We start from the raw sequence: 17,806 nt of genomic DNA, 5'->3' as shown, positions 1-17,806 counted from the left end.
AATATCCCCAAAACGAAGTTGATCTGTCAGACATTCCTTGAGTCGACAACCTAACAAAATATATGTGGCAAATACATGAACCTCCAGTATTTTACAATACAGATTAAATAACTCAATAAATTAATTTTATCAAACAGCATGAATATTGATTCTAGGTTGACAACTTCAAATTATAATTCCAGATTCGGTAGGGCCTCAAAAAACATATCCTTGATTTTAGCTTATTATCAGTAGCAAGACAAAGGCTATGTTCCTCATTTTGTTCTTGCCAGTTAGAAACATGTTCGAAAACCCGTTTTCAGTTGGCTTTTCAACCAAGTTATACAGATGGGAAACGATCTATCAACTCATTGCATGGTTGGTAAACCGACCTTATCATGTTGCAGCTTCCTTGCGCTGTTTGACTCAAGAAAGAGGAGTCATGTTTTAAGGCCTGTGCATTTTCACAAAAACCAGAGAAAGGGGATGATCAAAGTAAAAGGTTGTGTCGATCCGCTCACCTGCAGAAGCACATTTCTAGCTTCAATGTATTTTTGGTCACACAAGGTCAAGGCTTTCTGAACCCCATAATCAAAACATGTTTATCAACTCACTGCATACCCACAACCATGTTTTGAAAATAGAATACCACCCCAGAAAAAAAAAGTTGTTAAACACATCGTGAGATAATTTCTAAACTTGCAAAAAGAGGCACAATGAAAATATGAGGTGAAATTCCAGGGGGGCCAATTCCACTGACGAGTGGATACCAGGCGCGACCATGGGGTTTTGAACAGCACCCTTAACAAGTATTTTCCATATTCTGAAAATGCACCCCTGTACAAGTGTTTTCTATATTCTGTAAATGCACCCCTAAACAAGTATTGGCATGCAAACCCTACCCTTAACAAGCATTTGAAACAAAACGGTACCCTTGACAAGTATCCCTGAATTGACCACCTAAACAAGTACAGCAATATTTCAACTGTCAGCTTTACCTTTACTTAAATTTGGCTTAGTACCGACCCACCTCCCACACTTTGCTCAAATCGGACTCTAAACACATAGTGTTGGGGCAATGAGGACATCCTTTATGAAAGCATTTTGGTCTTTTGACCCTCGCAAATTTGACCGTAAACATGTATCTTTCATAGCGAAATATATACCCTTTTTTCAGTATTTTAGTGTTTTTGAACCCTTACTGTGTTACGTACGTAACGTTTTTACGTGATTATTTGGTCGCGCCTGGTATCCACTCATATAAGTGAAATAAGTTTTTGGGCCTGTTGCAGAAACAGTCACAGTCGAACACAATTTGAAAATCAAATGCAACTTGCTTTCAACCAATGGAATAGTAATAATAATAATTCCCAGTTCTTGAAAAAGATTTGGCAGCTCTGTTTTAAAGCCATCCAACTGCATGATATATTAATGAATACATTTGAATTGAACGATGAAATGTAAAATACGGAAAACATCATTTAAAAAAAATTTAAACTGAACAGCAGCCAAGTCACTACGTCATGTCAAAATATATCTTGACTCTAAGAAAGCTTACAAGTACATTTAGATACTTAGTACTTACTATGGTTAAGAAACCACTGAACTGATATCCAATGTAAATCACACATAGAACGATCAAGGTATGAAAAGGAAGCCCATGATTTATACACCATTTAAATGCTCAACTCTACTGAGCAGCTAGGCAAGCATCTATATGTTTATTCAAGTCCTTGTTCATGGTTCCATGAGGCAGCTCTTTGGCACATATAGGACAAATGACTCTCTTCTCCACTTTCTTCTCCCCTCCTTTCTGCAATGAGTTCAAGAGCGAGGACTGCTTCTTGCACTTCTTCACCGGAGGCGCCGAGATGCGGCTGCTACCCGAAGTGAGCACGCTGCCATTGTTACTGTCCTGCAAAGGCTTCTTGACAGAGGTAGCAGCAAATTCCTTTGGTCCAGGGCCATCTTGGGTGGATCCGTCGCTGCTTGCTTCGGAAACCGCATCGCCAAGCTTCCTCTTCTTTCTACTGCCATCTTCACAGTGCCCACCTTTGCCACCACTGACATCGTCATCATCAGTACTTACTTCTTTAGAATCTGAGCTTGAATCCATGGAAACAGGCTTCTCTTTGACCTTGAAATAGCTTGTTAGTGTCGGAGCAGGGGTCATGGCCTTGGAGACGAACTTGGCTTGGACAGGAGCCTCGTCCTCAACAATGATGACCTTTGACGCGGCAGTGGGGTCAGAGGTAGATTCTTGGTGATTGGCCACTAAGGGGCCCAATGGAGAGGAGATGGATGATGGCCCTATTCCTAATTTCTGTAATATAGAAATAAATAAGCTCTCTTTTTTAAGTATTGAATAATAATAAAAATAAACGCTGGATTTATAAAGCACTTTCTGCCCAAGGATACAAAGCACTGCTATTATTACCCTGGTTTTAGCTTCACTGCCCACATAGGCGCTCAAGCATCCAAGGAATTTCTTCCTGCCGGGTACCCATTCACCTCGCCTTGGTTGAGTGCAGCACAATGTGGGTAAAATTCTTGCTGATTGAAAACATGCCATGGCTGGGAATCGAACCCATGTCCCTCATATTGAGAGATGAGAGTTTTAACCACTAGACCACGACACCCCCACATTTTAGTATGATCCCTTATATGTGGGACCTTCCTAATATCATGTCTGTTTTCTACATGTAGTTAATAAAAGGACAAATATACGCAACTATGGAGTAAAATGGAAGTCAAACATAGAAAAAAGTTTCCTATTTTATGGAATTGGAAGTTCCAATCTCATAACTAATTACTCATGCTGATCAATGCATAATAATGATAATAATTATAGGTATTTACATGGCACCATACATGTATATACAGAAATAATCTATTCCGAGGTGCATTGTAATCATTATTGCATTATAAAATTAAAGGTTTGTTTTATTAATTAAATGGAAGCCAGGAAATTGCAATGTATCAAAGCCTTTGAGGCTTTTTGGGAGACCTATTTTTTTTTTAATCTCACCTTAATGACTCATGATTATAATTGTATATTTATGTTCAAAATATTGTATGATATTTGTATGTTTTTACATGTATATAACTATTAATCGCTAGAGGGTATTCATTTGTCCCGCAATCTACTATGGTCAACAAGGAAATTCGTGATCACTCTCGCAAAAATTGTTCACTAGCTTTCTAGGAAATTTGTGATCTCTCGCAAAGTGTTCACTACCTTACAAGTTCACGAGCTTCCGAGTGCCGCTGCAACTCTTTATCAAATGACGAACATTTTCTGATAACGTAGTCTATTTATACCAATCCCCAGGACCGTACGCACGAACGCGGGAACAATAGGTGGGCACTGATCCGCATATGCAACATAACAACGCATTTTGCGCCGGAATCGTAAATGAAATCACATCGTTAAACAATTTTGGTCTGACATGCACCAACAAAAGTGATGGGCAATTTTTGAACCATTTAAAAAGTGGTCACAAATTGGTCTTAAAGGTTTCACAGGGCCTGAAAAATGTCCTGAACGATCTTTTCCCGTTATGAACCCATCGCAAGAAATTTCAAGAAGATGCTGAATCAGTTACACAACATTTGGTCAAGGGACAATTGCTCCGTGCTTTATTTCATCTAAGATAGTAGGGTTAGGGTTGCAACTGAGTTTTATGTTAGGTTTAGGGTTTGTTTTAGGATTGGGTATAGTGTTAAATCCAGGGTTGAAGTTGGTCATTCAATTAGTGTGTGGAATTTACCACAGAGCAATTCAAGCCCCGGCAAATGGGCCTGCTAAACCAGCCCTCAGTCTTATTTGAGTTAACTCTTAGCTCAACCAACAGGTGTACAATTACTAAATAATGCTTTCTACTCGTATTTCATTAACCTAACCCCTTACTGATCAGGGGGGCGTTTCATGAAAGGACTTGTCGGACGTTTTATCCGACAAGTCCCATTTTATCCGACAGTTACCATAGTAACAGTACCTCTCAGCCAATCAACATCAGAGGAAGATGTCAGATCTGACAACTTGTCGGATGAAAATGTTGATGAAACACTCCCCTGATCACCAACCAAGTTGTTTTTACTTTCACTCCTTTTAAATTATATTCACCCCGTATCAGATACCTTTGTAATCTTAATATGTAGCTACATGTACAATCTCAAATTTACCTGATATCCAAAATGTACCAATGACTCTGTTGATAATTTTCAGGCTGATGATGAGGTTTGAACCTTAAAGGTAAATGCTAGTTTTGGTAACGATATCAAAATGAGTTCGTACAGAATCCAATGAAATGACCACCAAAGTGTCTGTTTGTATAAATAAAACGCATGTGCCAAAGGATTCTGGAAGAAATTGTGTAATTGCTGAGAAATCAGCAAATAAGCACAGGATTCGGGTAGAGCGTCGGGCCCGACGCTCAAAGCAATAATTATACACTGTCCCACGTGCGCTTATCTGTGTTGGGGAAGTTCAGTCTGAACATTTATCAGCGTAGATTTCAAGATTTCAAAGTTCAGTTTATGTAACTGTACCAGATCTAGATCCTCGATGATATACTGACAATTAAGCCTGGTTTTACAGACTTTCTCATGAAATCAGTGTTTACTGCAACTACTGGAATTTCTCTTTAAAACATGTTCCGTTCATAAAAATGTTACGTTCTCTTTAATATTTTTGTTTTCAAGTTAATATCGTGCCATTCTTTTGGAAAAAGTTAAATCTTTGAGAAACGACCCTAGAAATAATCTTGCGACATGCAACTTACACTTTGAACCTTCTCCAGAGCTTTCTTCTCTCTGAGATCGTCTTCCGCTATGGGTATGAGAATGCTGGGATACCTCACGCCAATCACTCGCTTCCCGTTACTCAGCTGCACCCGGACGACTCGCATGTTACTCTCTGTTTTACTGAAATATGAAAATAAAATACCTGAAATAGAATTACTGTGAAAATTCATTTTGCCCAATTGATTATGGGCCCGGCAGCCACTGTGCAGCGCCGGATCGACATTGCTCTATCCCTTAAATTGTTAAACGCCAAACAGGGTAGTAGCAACTCCCAACTTTGAACGTCATTTGGTCTGATGTGGTCAGGGCTTGAACTCCTGATCTCCCAGTAGTGAGACGGACACTCGACCGACTGCAACTGAGCCAAAACACACTGGTAGATAGATAAATGGTACTTATTACAATAAAATCCAATTAGCAGCCAAAGGCTGAGTTACATGTATATAAATACAGAGTAAAATTTTAACAAAATAGCAAATATAATAAAGGGAAAGGGGGTACAGAAAGACTATGATACACAAAAGAAATGGAAGAAGTAGGAATATCAGCAAGAAAAATAGAGTAGAAAAGACTATGAAAACATACATTGTATAGACAAAAATGAATGTTTTACATTCATTTGAGAAATACTGAATAAATGATGTTGCCATCTTTGTTATTAGTTTGATATTTCGAAAGGCTGGGTTTTATGAAATACAACCTATCTTTCAAAAATTATCACATCAAAAGCTAGTAAAACGGGAAAATTTAAACAGCCTTTTGTAGCCATAATTACTGATTAATTTGGGATTATTGTTGGTTTGATGTTAAAATAGAAATATTCATAATTTTAGAGATAAAAATAGCCAAGCCATTTTAGGGTTAAAAGACTAATGCATCTCATCTTTTATTTCATTCTACAACTTGGTTTTTTTTCACAGCATGAAGAAGAAGAATTTCTCATTCAGATGAGCTTATTTTAATAGCTTTTGATTTTTGAAAGACATGCTGTACAGTATTTCATAAAATCTACCCCCTTGCAAAAATATCGAAGTAATTGCACAGAATTGCCAATGTACGAACCTGAGTTGAAGTCTTCCTGCGTGGTGTTGCAGGGTGATTTCAAGTGAGGTCATGAGGGTCAAAGTGCCACCGCAGATCAGATCCAGCTGATACAAACGTGCACCAACTGAAAGAAGGAGAGGAGCCGAGATCAGTAAATAACAGCATATTTACCCAGGGTAGCCACTTCAGTTCCGAAAACTGTTCTCCCACCAGTGGTTCCGTTACCTTTGCTTCAGCGACAATTGCTCCACTCCACATACTTATCGAATGACCAACTTCAACAATGGGTTTAACACTAAACCTAACATCAAATCCTACTGCAACCCTAACCCTACATCTTACAAGAAATTAAGCACGGAGCAATTGTCGCAGGAGTAAATGCGTCCCCCTCCCAGCAGGCCCTGTTCTTATTATTACCCCGGCTTTAGCTCGGTTACCTAGGTGCTCGAGCATTCTTCCTACCGGGCACCCATTCACCTCACCTTGGTTAAGTGCAGCACAACGTGGCAAATTTCTTGGTGAAGGAAAACACGCCATGGCTGGGAATCGAAGCCACGTCCCTCAGATTGAAGACGAGAGTAATAGCCACTAGACCACGATGCCCCCATCAAAGGAATTAACCAGTTTGGTGTATTTGTAGGATTCACATTGAACACGCCATTTGTAAATGACCAATACAAATAAGGCATTAGCAATACTTTGTCTCGCCCTCTTGTGAAAATAACTAGAGATATCGCGATCTCCTTTGCCACGCAACAGAACTGCTTCCAAACCTCATGGTGAAATAACTGGTATGGAACGTATTAAAAAATAAAATTTGAGAAGGGCAATTTCATGAAATGCTACTCCTCTTTACCTTCTCCTGCACCTACTCCACCCCTTTGATACAGATGACATTATTGCACTGTTAATTTTCAAGTGTGCTGGTTAAATATATTTGGGGGTGCAGTATAGCTGAGGGCTCTAGAAGATGACCTTTGACCTTACTACGTGACCCTTGAAGCCACCATAACACGAATGGACCCCAAGTGCATCCATCACCCAAGTTTGGTTGCCATTGCACTATTTGAGTGAATATCAAAAGGTTTAAAAGGAGAGACTAACCTCTACAGGTGGATGCATGTTTACATCTTGGTCCATGGATACAATGATCCTTAGATCTCTCGTAGTAGTCTTTCCATGGTGTCTCTAAAATAACAATAAAAATAATTAACATTATTTGCATAGCACTTATCACAAGACATGTCTCTAAGTGCTTAGAAAAAAATAGAAAGAGAAGGAATTTCAGTATAAAATTTTAGTAATACTGTACATGTATAGTTCACAGTAGACTGTAGAGACTTGAGGGGCTGCATATGCTAATGGGAAAAAGCTAATTGAGGAAAAAGTAGATTTTTAACATGGATTAAATTCTGTTGAATCTGCTTGTTTTATATTTTGTGGTAGATTGTTCCAGAGTTGAGGGGATGCTGAATAAAAAGATTGTGAAACATAAGACTGGGTATTGGTGGCAGAAAATATAACAACAGATGAAAGCATTGGTATTGGAATATTGGTCAATAATAATGATATACCGGTATAATTCTATAATGATAATACAGTTGTTTTTTATATTTATTCCTGTCAGTGAAATTCAACAATTCAGTAAACACATTGCACAAGCACATTTCTTTCATCATATGCATTCTTAATATAAAGGCATTTATAAATTAATGGCATGTTCTCGAAATTTGTTTTCCAAAAGCATTTGACTTGATAATAGTGATTGCATGGAAAACACTAGTCATAGAAAATAGGAATTTATACGTTTTGAAAAAAACAAAACAATTATTTCAGGCTACATGTAAGTAAAACTGTGCCTGAAAGGTAACAAATACTTACAATGACAAAAAAAGTTGCAGTTATGATATGTATGAGAAAAAAGCACAAAGATTTTATCTTAAAATGGACCATCTAAATACATTTATTCTAATAATGTATGTAATCTGACTTCTTAACATACAATGTTTATTGAAAGAAAATAAAGTTGCTTACTGGGTCAAAAATATGTTACCTGCCACCCAAACAATAAGTCACCACCGAAGGTTCACTGCAAATAGCTAAAATAGTCATTTGTCTTCAAAAAGTTAAAAATTAGCTTGTTTGACAGAGTAGTTCTTCTTCACAATGTCAAATTTTTAGGTTGTTAAGTTAAATGAAAGATGAAATAGAGGAATTTCTTTGACATCACTTTCTGAACTGCTTGGATGGTTTATTGAGATTGCACATTGTGTACCGTACATCTCATGCTGAAGAAACCTCAACTTCCAACATTCTTTTCTCTACATTCTTTGAAGCTCCCCCTGAATTTCTTTGACATGCAATCAATTTTTACAATTCAAATTTCATTTTCAAGTGGAAGATGTGCTTTTTCAGGAGACACGATATTTGCTCCAGCGACAATTGCTTCGGTCTTTATATCTCAGAGGGCATAGGATTAGAGTTAGGATTGTAATAGAGTTTTTAGTTCAGAGTAATGTAGAGATAAGGATTAGGGTTTATTTAGTTTTGGAGGTGGGATTTTATGTTTGGCTTAACGTACAGATTTCCCATAGGAGCAATTGTCATAGAACCGCTCTTTCAAGCTCAATAAAGAATCTCCATTTTCTTTTTCCTTTTGGGCGACTTATAGTCAGTTTTGGGGTGGCAGGTCACATATGGAGACTTTATCGCAGTTTTGATTGATTGATCTTACCTGCATCCTCTCTGTTTATCGGCTGGTACCGCATCAACAGCTCCGAGATGTCTTCATCAAACCCTGACACACCAGTATTGGGTCTAACCATGGAAAATAGAGGAAGTACATGTAGCTTCATTGAGATTCATTTGATTCGTCATATATTTGTGTATTTCATAAATACATGCATGCATGTTGTGACACCAAGCCTTCACATTAATTATGAGAGATTGGCCAACAACAGTCTACTCAAGGGATTAATCCATCCAGGTACATGTAACAATTAACCTCACCTGGGTAAATTTCTTGCCGAGAGGGAACACCCCATGGCTGGGATTTGAACCCATGACCCCGGAATGAAAGACCACCAGACCACGATACCCTCGAATAATCACATCACTTCTCAAAATATATCAAATATTCCACAGATATAACTCATAACATGTATATATTATAATAGCATGATATAGCCCCACTGCATACGATCAACTCTGATCATAGAAATGTGACATACATACAGTTCATTATGACATCAAAATAAAGTTTTATTGTTTTACTCCTTGTATTTTTCATGCATTCGTGCATCATCATCATCATCAGTGTAAGGTCTCATTAGACTATTCAATAAGGTCTCATATTTAATAGCAAGTATTGTACAGTAGCCTATTGGATATTTGTTGGATTTCGGTCCTTTGCTCAATACACTCTCGTAATTTGTAAACAAATTTTCGGCATTACTCCTATGTGTTTAAGATCCCATGTTCGATCTGTAATGAAAATCATAAGTCACAAAAAATTGGAACCAGTGGGATTCGAACCTGCCATCCACTGCTTTCCGGGCAGCGACTAAACCACCAGGCTATTCTGGTTCACGGCTAAATCACAATGAACTGGAATTCAAATACCCTTGATCCTCTTCTTTCTGACTCATTATTATGCAAATGCAGTCCGCCGTGGACAATAGACAGTGAATGAAGATGCTTTAATAGGAGGAAATTATAATTTGTAACAAATTTTCGGCATTACTCCTATGTGTATAAGATCGCATGCTCGATCTGTAATGAAAATCATAAGTTACTCTCGTAATGAACAGGCGGTTAATTGATGCAGACCAAAATACACGTTTTCGATGCATCGCTTAAACACTCTATATAGATAATAATCATAAATCTTAGTTTCTCACCTACAAATCTTGTAGAAGTGGGTCGAGTTCTGCTTCTTTGTGGCAAGAAGGTACATGTACCCACCAAACTGTTCTCTCTTTGAACGATAGAAACCATCATGTTTTCCTTGGAAATTATCTGCTCTCTTAACGGCTGCCTCCCAGCTCATACCACGGTCCACCTCTAAGGAAACATGACTATATTCAGAGATAAGGGAGAGTAGGGATAGCAAAAAAAATTATTCAAACCATCTCAAATTGTCTGACCTCAATAAAAGAACGAGAGAGATCATACGGTTCCCGCAACACAATTGCGCTTGATTGTAAGACTGGTTCTTATGCTTGATTAGATTGAACATTATGGCCTGTATTCTGAACTCAGGTTTGATTCAATCTTTGGTCAAAAGTCATGGTTTTTACTATGGAGAGCCAACTGTGACACAACTCTTTAATATTACAGGATCGATTTATCTCATACTCGGGACATTCATGCGTATCTGAGGCTGTTCACACCGCAAGGGGGGACCGTGGGCGGACCGTGGATCGCGCTATTGTAGCGCGATCCACGGTCCGCCCATTGGCATTCGCCGGATTCACACCGCAGTGAGATAGCGCGGTCTATCGTAGCACCCCCTTTTTTGAGAGGTCCTGTTGCCATGACGCGTGACGTCATGAGGTCAGAGCGGTCAAAGATTTCGCGCGCTATTACGAACCCGTACTAGTTAGTTGAGAGCTCGATATCGCTGTGCCTATTATGCTAGCCGGCCTACGTTTATTTCATGGCGTTGTATACATTGTGCATGTATTTCCGGCGTGACTTCCGGCGTGCTATCGTAGCTCGGGTTCACACCGGCAGAGATAGCGCGATCTAGCGCGCGCTAGACCGCGCTATCTCTCGTGGACCACCCCCAAGAGGTGCTCCAGTGGCACGCCGTTTTGGCTCGCCGTGGCTCGCTGTTGGGCGGACCGAAACGACGTTGTACCTTCCACACCGCAGAGATAGCGCGATCTAGCGCGCGCTAGATCGCGCTATCTCTGCCGGTCTGAACAGGCTCTCTGTCTATGAATAATAACTGAATTAGTTTTCTTCGCCATTGAACCATGATGAAAGCGTGCAGTAAATATAGGTAACATACAAAGTTAACAAAATCATTACATTTTTGGCTTCCCATAATTTCAGCAAAGAGTCAGACCATGGATTAAATTTAAACCCGACTTCAGAATACGGGCAAATGTGCGCCCACATGTACAAATGGTCTGTGCAATCAAATACTTAACTTGTGCTTCCTGTGCCTTGGTATTCAACTTTTGATTTTCAGTGACTTTTTTGGAAAAAAATATATACATTTCAAGTACATGTATTGAAGTATAAACAATTGCCTTCTATACTATTAAAATAGTGTGCTTCAGTCACTTTTACCAATATACAGCAGTCTTCACACACACACCCACACACACACATCCTCACAATGGTTCAACACAGGAATGACCTTTGACCTTTTTGAAGGTGCAATAATGTACAACAACTTAGTGAATATATTCTTCAGCTAAGAACCAATATCAACCAACCGAAAAAAAAAAAGGTTATGAAGTAGCCAGACAAGTACTATTCCTCTCAAAACATTGATTTATTCAAAAATTATTTTTCCCCTGTATGTTGTCTCAAAATATACAATTCAAGACAAGCTATCTATAACACACAGTCAATGAGAATCCACAAACAGAGTTCAATCCCCTTTAAAGGACGGTTACCCACCTGACTGGAGAGCTTGTCTTGGCATCGGTGAACAATGGACGAGGGCTCCCTACCATCTCAATACTTGATGCCATGATGTCAACCAGTCCTTCGTTATATCTGCAATCGCAAAATATCATATATATTTCATTCAGTCAAACCTAAAGTTGAAGCAATTTTTCAGACCAGAGTATGGAAGGCGTGCATTATCAGCATCTTTCTCGATCAAATTATGCCCCTTTTTTCCTCTGATGAAGTCTCAAATTCTGTGACAATCACTTCAACTCATTTCTAATTGCACATGCCTCCTATGCTGTTGCCCTAAACTATATGCAGTGTAAAACACACTGTAATATGTTGTGCTTTCAATTTTGGGGGGCAATCAAATTCCTTGACTTTTCCCTAATTTGAGGTATTTTTATCAAATTCCCTGACTTTTCCCAGATTGGAAAAAAAATCAAAACATTTTTTTCTTGATTTGCCTGACAGGGAGGGAACCTTGTTTCCTAGAAATCTCCAAATTACTTATTGAGATTTTTCTTATTTTTTATTTTACAAGCAACTCATCACAATTGTGCATGTTATCTTTGTTCAAGGGGCCATGCTAATCTAACGTTAATTGAGTTGCTACATGTCATGGCAAAAATTATAATACATATATCCCAATGCCAAATGGTATTACTCTTGAATTAGATGGTTATCAGTAACACTAAAGATTGTTGAAAATAACTGAAATAAAAAAAGAGCTCACACTTTCATACAGACAAAAGTTAAATTAAGCTGTAATTATGCTGAAAATCAAAAAACCAAAAACTAGCTGAAATCATCTTGTCAAGCTGAACTCTCACTTCCCTGAATTAGACACCACAGACTGAAGATTTAAAAAAAAAGCTGAAATCATCACTCTAACACCCACAAATTAGACAGACCACAGACTCACCTCCCTTCCTTCCTTGCTGCGGCAATGGCTGCTTGGAGAACCCCAAAGAAATAGGTGAAGATCTAGAAGTCAGTGAATAACAAACAAATATACAAATAGAATGAAGGAATGAATGAATGGATGGATGTAGAAATTTGTTGCTACTACACTTGTAATTTAAATCTGGCTCTAAGAGCATGGACATTTTAGCGGCAATCAATGGCAAAAATCTGAGGAATCTGTCAATTTGACCCCCCCCCCCCCCAGTTAAAATAAGTAGGATGGTAAAAGTTTGTTGCTAACATCTTTTGGGTCCTAATTCATGAAAGTTGTCAGCACCAACAAACAGTCATTCCCTGGCAGTTGTCATAGTAACAGTTGCCATAATAACAGTCAGAGACTGGTGCTTCTCAGCCAATCACCAATCTCCAAATTCAGTCGGTGCTAACAGATGCCAGTGGACAACTGCTGGTGGAAAGAACCCCTACCCCTCCCCCCTCTCTATACTAACCATGTTCTGTTTAGCCATATACAATTGAGAAACTTGTCGACGCCACTGATCTATAACATTGATTTGAATAAATCACTCTTTTTATATGAGATCCATCAAAAAATAGATGTAGATGGTCAATAAATAACTGAAGGTGAAAAAACACTTTTAAGGACAAAAATGTCAAATTTAGTCTGTTTAACAGATGCCGATGGACAGAGAAGGAAACAACCATGCTGTTCTTACCATGTTCTGTCTTGCCACGGTGAGTCCGAGGATACGATTGAGGAACTTGCCGACGCCACTCTGATCCTTATCCTGGATGACTAAACTGGTGTCTATCACGCTGGCGACGCCCATCTGGACCAGGCAATCCTATGAAAAAAAAAACAAGTTGAGTATGTCCAAATGCTGGATACAGTCTTGGATCAGGCTTCTATGCAAGAATAAACTACAAATTTATAACCTTTGTAAACATTGTAACATAACAGCAGTGCAGTGTCAGTAATTCAGGCATTGCAACGTCAGTAATACAAGATTCAATTTTTTTTAAATATTCCTCATTTGCAATAAAAAATAGTAAAACATGGAAAATGAAACTGACATAAATCATGCAAGAGCTCCCATGGTTTAGTTCTCTCTCTCTCTCTTCCGTTCCTGAGTTTTCTTCTACAGGGTCCAACAAGAGATTGTTTATTTTGTTGATGTTTTATTTTTTCAGGGATGATAAGACATTGTCATCCACCGATCAGGGGCCCGTAACACATAGCTTAGCAATCAACGAACAACACTGTTCTTTACAATTGATTGCATTGACTATCAATGTATAATTAATCGTGAAAATCAAGCGTACTATTAATTGCACACATTTGTGTAAACGGTCCCAGGAGAGCCAATCACATGCAGGGATTCCCAGTAGGTTATAACAATATCCAACAACATGGTGGTTCGCAAACCACCAGTCTCGCCTGATTTAGTGATCAATGAAACATGCATTATGATCTTTTGACCCTAGATGACCATTGACCCGATCGTCATTAACAACACACATGTTGTGTTACCCAAGGATCATTTGAACCAAGTGTGATGAAAATTGACGCAGAAATAAAGAAATGAGAGCAAGTTGAAGTGTTGAACAAAAACTTTTAACACTTCTGTAACAGACCAACAGACTAACAAACCAACAGGAAAAGCCATCACTAGGTCTCTGCTGAACTTCGTTCAGGCGAGACAAAACTTACTGAATATTTCTTTCATGAAACATTCCCCTGAAGATTGTGGACCTATCCCCAATCACCCAATCCCCTACCCCATAGGAATATCAAAGTAATCTCAAACTCACCCTCATATGATCGTTAAAGGAAGTAAAGTCCATCATTCCTCTCGTCATGAGATTTAACGGTACTCCTCCAACAAGTTCTCTCTGCCATAGAGACAAAAAAAAAACATATTGTATTCGAAAATAATACTTTACTGGTTCAGTGGTTAAAGGACAAGTCCAACCTAACAAGAAGTTGATACATGTATAAATAAAAAGAGAAAAATCTGACAAGCATAACCTTGAAAATTTCATCACAATCGGATGTAACATAAGAAAGTTATGACATTTCACAAAATAGTTATATGCACATCCTGGTCATAATGCAAATGAGGGAATTGATGACATCACTCACTATTTCTTTTGTATTTTATTACATGTATATGAAATACGAAATATTCTAATTTTCTCCCCATTGTCCTGTGAAACAAAGTTTCATTTCTCCCTGAACATGTGGAATTACCATTGTTTAACATTTTATGATTCAGTCAAGTTGGTCCTTATTGTCAAATTTGTAAAAATTGAAAAATTGTATAATTCAAACTATAAAAAACAAAAGAAATAGTGAGTGAGGGACATCATTAATTCTCTCATTTGCATGTGACTAAATTGTGCATATAATTATTTTGTGAAAAATAAGCAAAAATTTAAAATGCCATAACTTTCTGATTTTACATTCGATTTTGATGAAATTTACAGCATTATGCTTGTCCGATTTTTCTCTACTGATTCAAATCAACAGTTTCCTGGGGTGGACTTGACCTTTAAAAAGGACCCCCAAAACTGCATACGTAGAGTTCCTTGCCCAAGGAAGATACACAGTGTACCATGAAATCTACTACACTATTCTTTTTCACCATGGAAACCTTCAGAAGTTACACAATGTGTTACAATTAATCTCCCTAGGAGATGAAATGATGATTTTCAGCCACATTTATCTTGACAATGTCTGCATGAATTCAGTTTTCTTTTCCCTATATGAACAATATAATACTTACAACACACATCAAAGTGTAGGATTTTTTAAGATGAGCCCTTTGTAATGTGAACCTATGTCTTTAATGAAAGTATTCAATCTGAAATTGTGATCTAAACCCCAGCGCACACTACAATATGCGATTGAACTAGGATCCAATTGGAACAAAGTTGCCAATCTCATCTCGGTGAAATCGCATCACAGGTCAGCGCACACATTGCAACAGCTCTGCAGCGCGCTGCATCTCATGGCGTCCTCTTCTTTTGCGCGTATGTTGTCTGCGCTGCAGAAGTGCAGAAAACTGGCCATGTGCCAACGTCTAGGACAAATCTGATTGGCTGAAATGAGCAAACTCGCGGAAAATCACAGGAATATTTGATACGTCAAATGTCCGAGATTTGGTCAGTGATCCTACTGCAACAAAGCGGGTCCAGCTTTTGCAGGTTGGCACACAATCTGTGATTTTGTTGCATTGGATCTTGGTGCAATTGGTTTGAACGGTGTGCGTTGGGCTTAAAGCTGCTTTGTTGTAAAAAAAAAAGAAAAAAAAAGCTGTTTCGTGGTGAATGTGATTTACCCTACTGATGGCATGATACATGCTACGGAGCGCTGAACGACCGTAAGGTGTGTCAAAGTTGAACTGGGTCAGGTCAGCCCCGGTAGCAGCTCGTCTGTCTCCCTGAGTAAGAGCACCTAGAGAAGAAATAAATGGTAAATAAAAAATGAAAAAGACATATTGTACAAAAATTTTACATACAGCCGGGACAAGATTATTGTTTCTACTGTTGCAGTGAATTTCACAAATTCAAATTCCATTTGATCACTTTCATTTGTATGTAAAATCAATGACCTTTATGTTCGTATAACTTGTATTTTTGTCTATGATTATAAATCTCCAAATGTGCTAATTTTGGGTCTGGATACTCTTTGTAGTGCTTTAAGCAAATGTACCTCCAAAAAGTTATATCTAAACTTATTCCCTTTTTTTTTCTTCAACCAATTGTTTTTCATTGTTTTTTGCAAGGAAATTTGTCAGTGACATTCATGCAATCATAAATAGCATAAAATTAATCAATTTGAATCGGTAATAACAAAAATATTCATACATTTATGAATTTTGGCTAATAACATTTTGCATTGAAATTGTACATGAATTCATGTCTTTTGATAATTTTTTGGTGCGACATGCACATACAAAATTATGCGCAACTCCGGAACCACATACCCGGACAAAGAAAAAACGGTCTTAAAAGATGCAGGAGATTCAAAGGAAAAAGTGACCACATGTTGCAACGAAAACATTTTGCGTTGCAAGTATAATGCCCAGACGGGGTGGGGGCATGGGAGTGTCAAATGAGCTAATGAATTGAATCTGCACTGATAGAGACTTGTGCTACAATTGCCTATCCATTCTTAAACCACAATTTTAGTATACAGCACTTTGAATATGAACTATTCAACATCATCACAAATGATTCATGCTCACCCAAGGATTGAAGCCTCCTGGCTACAGCTGATGCAAACCTTCTCTCTCCCCCAAGGTTTGTGGTTAACAGCTTATATAGCGGGCCACTGAAATAGAATGAAAGATAAGGAAAAACTTGGGGAAAATTTCCCTTTACAGATATGGTACAAGGGAGCTCATAGAATAGGAGATGCAACTGATCAAATTTGTTGAAATCATGTAGAATGAGACATTTTCTACACAAAATATGTTTACAGAAGAATTTTTTTTTTTTTAAGTTTGAAAGCAGACTCAAGTCTGAAATGTGACAAACAGAGGGTCGTAGGTTTGAATCCCATCAATGGCATAATTTTCTTTGGCAAGGAATTGATCCACAATGTGCTACCTGGCTATTCCTTCAAATGTTTCCAAACCATAGAAGGCTGAGAGGCTAAAGCAAGGGTAATAATATCCAAGTCCTTTAGAAGAATTTGCGATCAATCAAAAGTCAATATTATACCTTACAATCAATAATTAATCTTGCAACTAATTGCAAATTTGCAAATTAATGTCTGGTTGGCCTGTTTCATAAAAAATATGAATTATTTGAGTTAAAATCAATCACATAGGTCCAAAAGTCAAACCCACGACTTGCAATTGATAGCTAGTATGGTTCTTAGAACATTAATCGCGTTGATTTTAATACTGAATTTGAAATTCATCTATCAATCACAAATCTATAGTAAATACTTGCAACTGAATGCAAATACGTAGTTTTCACATTTACAACAGGGAAACTCTCAACAACACATCGATTCCTTTAAAAATGCAATTAAAATCACAATGGAGAGCTTAGAGGCTTTTGTCGAAAGTTGGTGGACTGGGACAGCAGACCATCCGAAGAGTTGCACCGTGCACACAATTGCAAATATGTCGTTGTCCAGAATCAAGAGATTCCGATGCTGTGTCGGTCCACCAACTTTCGACAAAAGCCTCTCAGCTCTCCATTGTGAGTTGACTTGCATTTTCAAAGGAATTGGTGCGTTGTAGAGAGTTTCCCCGTAGTAAATGCGAAATGTCCAGAAGAAGTGTCTTGTTCTGAGAAAGCAGCTTGGCGATAACGCGACATTTACTCCTGCGACAATCGCTTATACACTATTTCCTCAGAAAAAATATGGTAAGGGTTGTGGAAGAGTTTTAGGTTCGGAATGCTGTGA

At 38.2% G+C, this 17,806-nt stretch overlaps 1 protein-coding gene across 1 annotated transcript in view; it reads right to left on the bottom strand.

The window, feature by feature from the left end:
• Nucleotides 1-1,465: 1,465 nt before the first annotated feature.
• Nucleotides 1,466-17,806, bottom strand: part of LOC129279371 (uncharacterized) — a 42,634-nt gene continuing 26,293 nt past the window's right edge. The window contains exons 20-31 of the mRNA XM_064111216.1: nucleotides 16,632-16,717; nucleotides 15,723-15,838; nucleotides 14,194-14,274; nucleotides 13,098-13,226; nucleotides 12,383-12,444; nucleotides 11,464-11,562; nucleotides 9,729-9,905; nucleotides 8,564-8,646; nucleotides 6,934-7,017; nucleotides 5,848-5,953; nucleotides 4,764-4,905; nucleotides 1,466-2,302 (exon numbers count right to left, since the gene is read on the bottom strand). Of these exons, the coding sequence (XP_063967286.1) occupies nucleotides 1,670-2,302; nucleotides 4,764-4,905; nucleotides 5,848-5,953; nucleotides 6,934-7,017; nucleotides 8,564-8,646; nucleotides 9,729-9,905; nucleotides 11,464-11,562; nucleotides 12,383-12,444; nucleotides 13,098-13,226; nucleotides 14,194-14,274; nucleotides 15,723-15,838; nucleotides 16,632-16,717 (1,798 nt within the window). The 3' untranslated portion in view covers nucleotides 1,466-1,669. The remainder of the gene's footprint in view (nucleotides 2,303-4,763; nucleotides 4,906-5,847; nucleotides 5,954-6,933; nucleotides 7,018-8,563; nucleotides 8,647-9,728; nucleotides 9,906-11,463; nucleotides 11,563-12,382; nucleotides 12,445-13,097; nucleotides 13,227-14,193; nucleotides 14,275-15,722; nucleotides 15,839-16,631; nucleotides 16,718-17,806) is intronic.

The sequence above is a fragment of the Lytechinus pictus genome, chromosome 16 (assembly GCF_037042905.1).
Source record: "Lytechinus pictus isolate F3 Inbred chromosome 16, Lp3.0, whole genome shotgun sequence".
NCBI lineage: Eukaryota > Metazoa > Echinodermata > Echinoidea > Temnopleuroida > Toxopneustidae > Lytechinus > Lytechinus pictus.
Note: the sequence above shows the minus strand (reverse complement) of the source record. Positions and strands in the feature narration are given on the sequence as shown.